The sequence below is a fragment of the Teleopsis dalmanni genome, chromosome 2 (genome assembly GCF_002237135.1).
Source record: "Teleopsis dalmanni isolate 2A chromosome 2, ASM223713v2, whole genome shotgun sequence".
Taxonomy (NCBI): Eukaryota; Metazoa; Arthropoda; class Insecta; order Diptera; family Diopsidae; genus Teleopsis; species Teleopsis dalmanni.
The window spans coordinates 63,982,766-63,994,735 of record NC_051847.1 but is presented as its reverse complement, the minus strand read 5'-3'; the positions used below and the strand labels follow the sequence as shown (position 1 = coordinate 63,994,735).

Here is an 11,970-nt window from a genome sequence, read left to right as displayed (position 1 = left end):
ATTAAATTATTCTTAAATAATTTGTTGAGACTGCAACTACCAAGAATTTGACTAGTACCATGTTAAAGTTGAAGCTCAGAGTCAGTGTACATTATTGACTCTTCATTGGTTTTGGCCAACTAACTTGGAATTTGCTGTAAAAGATTCATTTGCTGTATTATATTAAAACAAAATCATAAACCAGCTGTAGAATAGTTGAATTTATCATTTACACTTATTTTAAATTATTAAATTTCAATATTATTTATTTCTATAATTCGCAAGCAACTTTATTAATAATAAAAATTCCTATTAATAAACACATAAACACATAAATTTATTGACTAACTAAAAATTAATTCATAAATTATACGCACCTAATAATTTTCGAAAAACGGCGCTACAAGTAGTGCGTGCACTGCACAACCGACCCATTTCCTGTATAAACAAAACAAGCTCAGGGGATGATTTCGTTTGCTTTTCTGACCAATTTTCGAAAATGTTGTCAAACGCGACTTCAGTACGCTGTTTGTCGTCGTTCAACGTCGTTGTTGTTGTCGCTTGTAAAAGTGTCAGTTTTTCTGCTCGCTGGAATTCGATTTGCAAGGATTAGTTTTTAAAATTTTTTTTTGTGGACTGAAAAGCAGAGCAGCAGAAAAATATCGGTAAAAAGAGAGTTTCATTAAAATATATTAAATAATTAATAGAAAGTTCATTTCAAAATTAAAACGAAATAATTGTTTCTATTCTAAACGGAAAGGTTGTTGAGAAAAATGTACGTTCTGTCACATCCACCCCACTTGAAAAACATGCAATAGGAGCAACAACTTAATTCGACAAAGTAGGACATCATATCAAAATTTGCCTGATTTCTTTTGTATCGAAATTTATCGATTTTTCCTTGTTACTATTACAGTTAGTGGCGCAGTATACACACTCAAACACACACTCTGTTACACTTACACAACTCGCAACTCCTAACTTTCAACTCGCAACTCCTAACTCGTAACTCACGACTCCACCGAGTTCATTTATCTAAGTTAACAGACAAGTGCAGAAAAAATTCAATTAATACAATTCAATTAATATAGTCGGAAAGTGGTAAGTGGTAAGTGGTAAGTGACAAGACAAAGGAAAGGAAGGAAGGAAGGACATTTTAATAGAGTCTAAAAATAATTTGCTTACGCGTCGAGTCAATTTAATTAAATCAGTTTCGGAAAGTTTATAAACATAACAAAATACCAACGAAGTTATGAGTTGTGTGTACTGAAAAAGCGCTGACTTCATCGTCCACATGGTGGACAAGTTTCAAAGACGTACACTTTTGACAACACCAACAACACCCTCAGCTACTCCTAAAGCATGATAAAGTAGAGGGAACGGATTTACACTGCAGGACATTTTATTTTGGTAAGTCACGTGATGCAATCTTTTTTTTTTAAGTTTGTTTTCTTTTTTTATTTTTTTTTTGTTCTTTTTTTTTTGTTGTTTTTTTGTTGATATGTTTTCAGTTTTAAAATTTGACACTTTCCACCTCAGACGTAGTAGGCGAAAAGTTTATGGCAGTCATTGGACTGTAAAAGGACTCATAAACATTTATTTTGACTTCTGTTAAACAATTTCATTGTCATTAACACGCATTCTCTTTCTAAGTGAACTTTGTTTTTGCGGAAAAAAATAGTAGTAAACGGAAATTGTAAGGATGTGTGTAGAAGTAAACAAATAAATATATACCATATAAATTCCTTTAACTCCTAGGATGAGCATAGGGCCGAGAGAAGTAAACAAAGATTTAGATTAAATAAATGTGATTAAATTAAGAATAATTAGAACTTATTTTTATTTAATTTTGATTAATGGACCTTTGTTTTGGCTGAACATTTATCTTTCTTGAATATTTCCAAATATTCAACATAAGTGGATTTAGAATATATTTGAAGTTTAGAGAGTCTAAATACAATCTTTGACTAATTACGAATGAAAATCTGCTCAAATTGGAACCATGGACCGACGTGTTACCATACAAGATGAACTTAATTCTTGTTGCTCAAATTTCAAAAGTTGTTAATTTTTGTTCTTTATTCAAATATTTTTTTTTAATATTTTATGATTGTTTTAAACAATAACTTACTTACTTAATTGACCGTAACAATTAAGTAACCCTGAACATCGGGTTTCAACCTGACGTAGCACTGCTTTACAATCGCCTTCACTGTATACCTGCCCTCCTCAGGATCCAATTATCTACAATACTTAAGACATATTGTTAAACCAATCCAAATTAAGGAAGATTAAGACAAACCAAGTACTTAATTGACCGTAACAATTAAGTAACCCTAAACATCGAGTTTCGACTTGACGTAGCACTGCTTTTCAATCGCCTTCACTGGGTATTCACTATCCTCTGGATCCAATTATCTATAATACCTACGACATATTGATAAGCCAATCCAAATTAAGGAAGTTTAAGAAAAACCAAGTACTTAATTGACCGTAACAATTAAGTAACCCTAAACATCGAGTTTCGATCTGACGTAGCACTGCTTTCCAATCGCCTTCACTGGGTACCCATACTCCTCTGAATCCAATTATCTACAATACTTAAGACATATTAATATTAATAAACCAATCCAAATTAAGAAAGATTAAGACAAACCAAGTACTTAATTCGCCGTAACAATTAAGTAAACCTAAACATCGGGGTTCAACCTGACGTAGCACTGCTTTTCAATCACCTCCACTTGGTACCCACTTTCCTGGATCTAATTATCTACATTAATTAAGGCATATTAATAAACCAATCCAAATTAAGGAAGATTAAGACAAACCAAGTACTTAATTCGCCGTAACAATTAAATAAACCTAAACATCGGGGTTCAACCTGACGTAGCACTGCTTTTCAATCACCGCCACTTGGTACCCACTTTCCTGGATCTAATTATCTACATTACTTAAGGCATATTAATAAACCAATCTCAATTAAGGAAGACTAAGACAAACTAAAAAACCAAGACCCATGTATAACCATATGTACTGTCAAAAATGATAGTATTATTATAAAAATGTAGGAAAATCTTTTTCAAAGAATGTGTAGTACAGTAAAGCCTTTTTAAATATTATATTTGAAAGTTTCAAAAACATTTTTAAAAATAATGTATAGTAATATCTTTTTATATGTTCCAAAGTTTGAAAAATGTTAGGAAAAGTACAGATGTTGCTCAGTAACTCGGTAAACTATAAAGTGATAAAATTATAAATGTTTTAATGCACCTCTCAGATTCTCGGTAAATTTGAAGAAGTATTAAATAAAAAAGAACAAATTATTTCTATTGATTTAATGGTTTTTTTTTAATATAAAGTATTGAACCCGATGTTTAGTGTTTTATTTCACCGCCTTAATGTTATACTCTACTAGGAATATATTGCGAAACCTTGGGTTCAATGCATTATATTAAAGAAATTAAATATAATTTTAAAAATATTATTTTTTTTTGCTTCTTAAAACGAAACAATAATAAATACAATAAAATAAATATCTGCTACTTATTAATTATATAAAAAAGAATATTATTGGAATGATTCCTTTTTATATATTGTGAAGTGATAAGAATCGTTTGATTTTCTACCGAAAACCAAAAGAATAATTAGACCTAATATACCAATAAACCCGCTAACCCGTTAGTTTATAAAAACAAACAATAAAATTTTAGTGATTCATGATCTGAAATCCATTATTTCCAAACTTGCATTATTTCTGTCTGTTGTGAACGTTATTTGAGCATCCCGGTGACTCCGGGATAAAGTCTCGGCCACCCCTGATAACCATGGAAATATTAGCAATTTTTTTATTATACGTAAGTGTGCTAAGTTAAGCTGAATAGGTTTCAAATTGTCTTGAGTGCTAAGATATTTTTCAAATTTATAACATTATCTACGCTCAACATCTTAGGTTTTTGGGTTACATTTGTATGAAAACTTACACACCTATGTGTGAAAATTGAATCATAATTTTTTTTTATAAATTTGTTATTCTGATCCTTTACCACTTTTCAAATAAATTATAAACCCCAATATTTAAAATGTCCTTAAAATTCTTTTTAAAAATATTTTGTCATATTTGTGTTCTCTTCAACAAGTTTTACTTATTTGTTAATCGAGCTATGAAGCAATATCATCATACTCTGATATCTATAATCTTTTAATTTTTATATTAAAATAATGAAATCCGTGAACAGTCTAAGCATAAATCTCTAGTAAGTCTATAATCTCTAATTGTCTACTTTTCAGTACAACCACTTTGAGTACCTATCCAATATGAGTTTTCTTTTCATATCACTTATATATACATAAGTTATATTTCGCAATTATGAAAACGAAAGAGGATAGGCTCGATATTCGAAGTATGACGTGCTTTCAAAAGTTAACTGGGTTTTTTGTAGTGAGGCCATCATTTGTCATTTGAGTCACTTGTTGGTATTGAATGACTGAAATCCCATAATACATTCTTAAGACTTTAATTTAAACTAATACATAATGCCACATCATTCTATACTAATCTGTCATCTTAAATTTCCAGTGAAACACAATAATTCCTACTATTTACCAAATTTATAAATTCCTTCATTATCAGTCATTTATATCATTTAATCACTTTTATTGCAATTGTTATCTACTCGTTATATAAATACATAATTCATAAATGTAATAATTGCAAATGCTTGTGATGTTGTAAAAAATAAAATGCTATAATAAAGCATTTAAAAGCAAAAACGAAGCACTTTAATAACAAGTATGAAAGTAGTATAAAATAATTTTGTAAATATAAAATTATTGTGGAATATTAATATATGAACTTTAAATTATGTTACTATTTATTACTTTTCATTGTGTCGTCTGTGTTTATTTACATAAGTAATATTAATAAAAATGAATTATAATTAATATTATTTATTTAATTTTTGCCTTTTTGTTGCTTTCTGTTTGGCGTTTTGTGTTCATTTATTGAAGTACACAATTCAATTTACGTCACATGTAATCAAAACATATTCAACTCTTCTGACAATTCACTAAAATTGCGGGAATTTAGTTAGTTGTAATTGAGGAGCGCTACTGCCAGTCTTAAATATTTTTGAAAACATGCATCATATAACCTTTTTTTGTTTTTGATAAGGAGTAATTTTATTTTGTTTAGGAAAATTTGATATAAACAATGTTTAGCTCTGTTCTTAATTCTATCTAACTTTTATCTATCTTCCTATATTTATATTTCTTACTGACAATTGTTATAACCTGACTTGAAACTATTTTTCATTAAAATTAAATTATGATTTGGCTTTATTCAAAAAAATTAAAAGGAATCACAGTTTTTTATTATTAACTTACAACTTACTTATACTATATATAGACAGCTAAATTTCCTTAATTTTTTAAAAATCAAATTAAGTTAATTTCGAAAGTGTTCATACTGCCCTAAATTAATCATATGTTTTTTGTTCACAAATCTAACCTCAAAACTGAATTTTGTATGGAAAAAACCACTTAATTTCGCTGAAATGAAGATTTTTGCGAAATTATGGTGTAACTGTAACTGACTTATATAGATCCCATATAAATAATTAGTACAAAGAATTAATCATCCTTTCTAATTTAATCGATTGCACTTTAAATTCGATTCCAGAATTTATTGTATAAAAACTAATATGACATTTTATCGACTGGTTTGTACCACTCATGCTGTCACTTTTTCACTAACACCACTACCTTTTCTAAATTTTTATTCGCATACAGTATTGAAATTCGTCTAACCAATATAAACGGTCTATTATTCAGCGTATTGGACTTGTATTATACGAGTCTCTATACAAGATAGTTCAATAAGTTCGCCAAATGAAATATTGAATTTTTAAGTTTAAAAATATCTTCAATTTCCGTATTTGTTCCTCTATTCAATGCACTTCAATGTATTTATTCCAACGGTTCTCCAATGCTCTACTGTAGCTTTTTTAAAGAAAAGATTTTTAAGACGTCTGAGAAGCATCAGTAGTCAGAAGGAGCTAAATCTAATAAATTCGTCTGGTTGTTATACCAATATGTATTTTTTTTTGTTGATTGTAGCAATGAATTTGTGAGATGTGTGAGCAGATGCATTGTCTTAATAGATCTTCTTTTCTTTAAACCGCATCTTTTTTCACGAACTTTTCAATCTATATAATCCAGCAAGTTTCAATACTAATCTAAGATTATTTTACTATATAAAAAGTAATATGCCAACTAAATAATTTTTCAATCCCAAAAAAAACTACAGCTAACACCTCTCTTAGGTGTTTTTGAACATTTCGAAATTAAACAGTCAGGTTCATACCACTCAGCCCAGATCTTCATAATTTCATTTATAGTGATTAAATACGAATTAATTTTTAAATTTTCCAAAATATACCAAATATTGCTGATGAGGTCATATTCGTTGCATAACTTTTTGAAACCCAAAACTACAATATCGTTCGCTGTCTATAAAATTTTTCGAGCTTCTATAGAATTTTTTTACAATCAATCGACTATCTTCGAAAACCATGTCTGAGTTTTTGCGATGATTTTTTTTTTGGTATTGCAGTTTTTAGACCTCCTAACGTAAATAGTATTGGTTTTTAAATCCACTTTTAAGTAAACTAGGTCACTTACAAACCATTTTTTTTGATAGATCAGAACCAAGTTTATTTACCATACGGGTTATAATTTGCTTAATTGATGTCATTGAATCTGTAATAGAAATCTATAAAGTGATTTTTACTTTTAAATAAAGTCTATTTTTACTCATACCAATTGAATATGTCAGTAATAGTATTACCTTAAACACCAAAATACTAAGTTTATTCCAAACTGCTTCATAGATTTAAAACCGAATTTCTATAGCCTTATTGTCAAGAGATCTTTTTTAGTTGCATTATTTGACTCTGGGAGACCAAAACTTTGTTATTGTTTTTATGTTTTTTTTTTGTTAAATTTTTTTTGTGATTATTTTTATTATTATTTGTTTTTTATTTTTAATAATTCACAATCGCGATGGATGGAGAAACTAATTGAAGAAAGCCAAGACCGTATAATGGTCGTAGTGTTAATAATGATTATGAATGTGAATCACTAGGTCTTACTTTGTCTTCTCCTTATAAATTAATTAATATCATCTAAAATATACTTTACTACTAGTAATGTTGTGAGATAGAGAAATATTTAAAAACGATTGAAGAATGTAATTATTATATGACTAAAAATTTAATGAGGTTTACCAGTGGAATAGGTTCTTACATTTTAAAATTAGGGTATATGGTATATTGAATCTTTGATCTTAAAATACAACGAACCATTGATATTGACTCTTATTATTTGATATTATTTCTTTGATATGATGTAAGTGGATTGATATGCTTTACTAGCATTTTTACAAACAATTTAAAAAGTCAATATATGGTATATATAATCTTGTAGATTTCTCCAGCGTTTATACATACATAAATCCTCAAACCGTTTTCTTGATCTAAGAAACAAAAAAAAATGTTAGAAAATGACATCTGTTATAAGTATTTGCCGAGGTGAAAAATGTTAACCAAAAAACATACGTAAAAAAGATTAAAGCGATCAACTTTTATATCTCAAAAATGGAATTTCAGGAATATCGGGAATTTAATCAAGAACTCTGAAAACTCAGGGATCTCAAGTATAAAGGAAATACCATGTATGAGTGTTTTTATTAAAATATATTATTTATACATAAATTGAAATATTTATATTTCTTATTATATAAGGGAATTAGAAAGATTAGCAACTGATACTATAGCACATCTATCAGATGTAGTGGGTTTAATCATGATTTTAATTAAGAAGACTCGTTTTCAAAATAAAAATAGTGAGTACCCAATTTTGATTAGGCCGATACAAATCCAAAGTATGTGAAAATGCTGTGCTCTACCAAATAAAATTGAAATTGTCCGTAATTTAATATCTCGTAGTCATCATAGACTCATTGTACTTTTGCTTATTTACATTCTATGCTATGATTATTATTATTGCTACTGTATTTACTGCCATCCGTTGTTGTTATCATTTCATTACTGATTGATGCGTCTTTTGTATATATGTTATTTTTAATATATTTATATATATATATGATTTTTTTGCATTCTATTAGGGATTTGTGAAATTTGTGAAAAAAGCGATTGCAAACGAGAGTGAGAAAGAAGTGTACTTCAGTATGAAAGCGGCTGTAAAGAAGATGTTTTGTGGCGCTATTGGCTTAACGACGATTATTGCTATTTTCCTACTAGCAGCTTTGGAAAAGGTTGATGCTCAAAACCCACCTCAGCAGCAAATTTGTCCTGAGCAAAATGATATCTCACCCTGCATATGTACGGTTAAGAAGAATGGTTTGGACATACTGTGTGAAGCAACCGATTTGGCGCACATAACTAAGTCAATGAGTACATTGAAAGGCAAAAGTCCCATTATCTTCTACTTGAAACTACGGCATAACAACTTACCGAAGTTACAAGGTTTTGTATTTCTAGCACTCGATATACGTCACATAACCATACATAACAGCAGTTTGGCCGCTATTGAGGAAAATGCACTCAGTTCATTAGGTATGTATAATCATTTTATATATTTATATTAATACAGACAAAAATAATTTGTTGTTTTTGTTTTGCCGTTTATGTGTATTTATAGGAAGAGGTTTAACTCAACTCGATGTATCGTTAAATCAAATGAAAACTGTACAATCCCAAGCTTTAAAACATCTCTATCATCTTCTAATTTTGAATTTAAATCATAATAAAATAACTGTTATTCACAATAATGCTTTTGAAGGGCTTGACACATTGGAAATATTAACCCTATATGAAAATAAAATCACCCTTATCGAACCAGAAGCTTTTAGAGGATTAGAGAAGTAAGTATTTACAAAATGTTTATAGTCTATAACATTATCATACTATCTTATCTATTTTATTTATCTAGAAAACTAAAGCGTTTAAATTTGGGTGGTAATGAATTGACTGCCGTTCCCCAAAAGGCTTTATCCATACTAGATACGCTTAAGAAATTGGAAATACAAGAAAATAAGATAAGAACAATACGTGAAGGTGACTTTGCAGGTATGTTAATAACTTAATTTATGATATAATGTTATATAATTATATTTTTTTTATCTTTTCATAGGTTTAGAGAGTTTGGATTCCTTAATACTCGCTCATAACATGATAACAAGTGTACCTGCTAATGTATTCTCACATCTCAATCTACTTAACTCATTGGAATTAGAAGGCAATAAAATTAATCAAATTGATAAAGAAGCCTTTAAGGGTTTAGAAGGTAAATATGAAGATATTGTTATAAAACTTTCAAATTACAATACTTATACACATTATAATAAGTTAAACACTGTTATTCTGTTTTAAAAAACACACAGTTGGTTTTAAACATATTATTTCATGGTTTACCTTTGTCTTAATAATAGCAAAACTATCCATATATTCTAGAACTATTGAACTCACTCAATTCTTAAAAAAAGATAAATGCAATTCAGTATTACATTAATTTGGGTTCGTGAATTTAAATCGAAATCATTAAATTGTAATTATTAAAACCTTAACCAGGATAGTAGTTATATCAGTTTAATTAGACCTTTGGTCCCATCACTGGTTACATGCCTAACCGCATCATACTCCAACATATCCGTCCATTATAAAATGTTGACATATCTGTATGCCAAATTCGGATATCAGATAATACAGCTATACCATTTTACTTTATGTTTTCCCTAGTACTAGTTTTTAGATAATATTTGTAGATAATAGTCGTACTTGTATGTTATACTTCATATAACCTTTAAAGCATTTCAATCAATTTTTGTTTATAATAAACTTCGAATATTATTATGATTAGAATATTAGTTTTAAATTAATTGAGAACAGTAATATACTCTCTAATTACAATAAAAGAATAATTCAAACTGAATCATACAAACATTTGTCACTAATTAAGAATTAAAAGAATGTAAATCCTTATTAATTTTTTTAAAAACACTTTCTTAGCATAATACAGTTTTTAACCATTATATAACCATAATAGAGTAAGAGTAAGAGTAATTTATCACTATTACAGATATGCTTTCATAACACAATGATCTTCATACAGAGTACATAAAATAGATAGATAGATTAATTAGATTATTTGAGACAATAACTATTAAGTTGTCTGTCTTATTAATCATAATATCTTTTGTTTAAAATATGTTAGTTTTAACTGGAATAAGTACAACAATTTTTATTTTATTTTATTTATGGTACTTCTAATCTACTCTGTTTATTAGGATAAATGCTTAATCACGATAAATGACATTTAAATCAATTTGTCATTGTACTGTTTAACTTGTTAAACGCGTGTTCGTGATAAAACACATTTTAAATAGATTGTTAAATGTATGTGGTTGTTGTGTTTCGAATTTAAGGTGGTATATATTTAAAAACTATTTTTAAGTCGTTTAATAGAGGATTGTATTAGAATTTAACTTAAAATGGTAAAAACAAGTTAAAAAAAAAGATGGGGTTTGTAGACCCCAACTCTTTAGCATTTTTGAAATTAACGAATTAATTATTTCTTCTGTAAAATTCGTTAAAAAAATAATACTATCACCCAACTTAACACAATTATTATGAAATTATTTTTACTTTATATAAAGCTTATGGCGTTTTCGATTGATAAATCTGAATTCAATCTAGATTTTGAAATGCCCAATCAACCATTTTTAGAGCAATCTAACATTTTTGAAAAAGTGTTGGTAGTAACTTATATTTTTTACAAAAACATGTGTATAACGATTCAAATAACACTTTATCTAACAAATTATATAAAACACTTAACAGGAGTTTCAAAATAATCTTGCTACTCTAGCAAAATATCTAAAGTTTTATAAATTATTTCGAATAATTATGTTAATTATTATCTCGAGTGTTATACATTTTGCCACAGATTTACCAATCGAAAAAGCCATTAGTGTAAAGTGCACCAATCACTTGTAAACAATTTTACATATCATTCATATTACATATCAATGAAATATTATAATTCTTTTACATAAATATTATATATTTATTAATTGTAACTAATTACCATTACACTTTATATTTAAGAAAATCTACAATATTTACGTCTGGGAGATAACAACATACAAGCTATACCCAGTGAAGCTCTGCGACCTCTACACCGTTTAAGACACTTGGATTTGCGCAACAATAATATAAGTTTCATTGCTGAGGATGCGTTTACTGGATATGGAGATTCATTAACTTTTCTTAATATTCAAAAAAATGAGTTAGTATATACAAATTAGCCAGTTATTTTTTTAATAATTAACTTACTTTATATTTTTAGTATTAAAGTTTTGCCAAGCATGATATTTGAAAATCTCAACTCACTTGAAACCCTAAACATGCAAAACAATAAATTAGCACGTATCCCTCAAGATATTATGGAACCAATTATAGATACATTACGTATAATTGATATAACAGGTAATTGACGCGTCTTATCAAACATTCTAGATAAGAAATAAGATATTTTTTTTAAATTAGTTTGATTTTAATTTAAATAAACTCTGATCAGAAAAAATTACTTTCTCGTAAAGTATCAGATATGCATATATTAAAAGTGATTCATTACATTATTATTAATTGTTACCATTTACAATACTATAAACTTTACTACTTGTATTTAGATTTATTCCCTGTTTTTAGGCTCCTAAATAATTCTGTATACCATATTTTAATTTTAAGAAGTGGAAAAAATTTGGATATGATTTAAATTTTTACATATTCCTTTGGGTAGATCATATTATGTATTATACTATTATCGCATCAGCCTTATTACCTCGTTATACTATTAATCTGTTACTAACTAATAACGAGTACTTTCTTATTCTTAAACTTATCTAAAAAAAAG

General features: G+C 27.9%; 1 protein-coding gene across 3 annotated transcripts in view; it reads left to right on the top strand.

Moving 5' to 3' along the window:
• Positions 1–518: 518 nt before the first annotated feature.
• Positions 519–11,970, top strand: part of LOC119680861 (leucine-rich repeat-containing protein 15) — a 30,094-nt gene continuing 18,642 nt past the window's right edge. For 2 of the 3 annotated variants that reach the window (XM_038093866.1, XM_038093865.1), the window contains exons 1-9: positions 519–644; positions 740–820; positions 896–1,389; positions 8,162–8,612; positions 8,698–8,920; positions 8,989–9,125; positions 9,190–9,342; positions 11,163–11,343; positions 11,404–11,543. In XM_038093866.1, coding sequence (XP_037949794.1) covers positions 8,225–8,612; positions 8,698–8,920; positions 8,989–9,125; positions 9,190–9,342; positions 11,163–11,343; positions 11,404–11,543 — 1,222 coding nt within the window. In that variant the 5' untranslated portion in view covers positions 519–644; positions 740–820; positions 896–1,389; positions 8,162–8,224. The remainder of the gene's footprint in view (positions 645–739; positions 821–895; positions 1,390–8,161; positions 8,613–8,697; positions 8,921–8,988; positions 9,126–9,189; positions 9,343–11,162; positions 11,344–11,403; positions 11,544–11,970) is intronic. The other variant, XM_038093867.1, reaches the window with a different exon arrangement.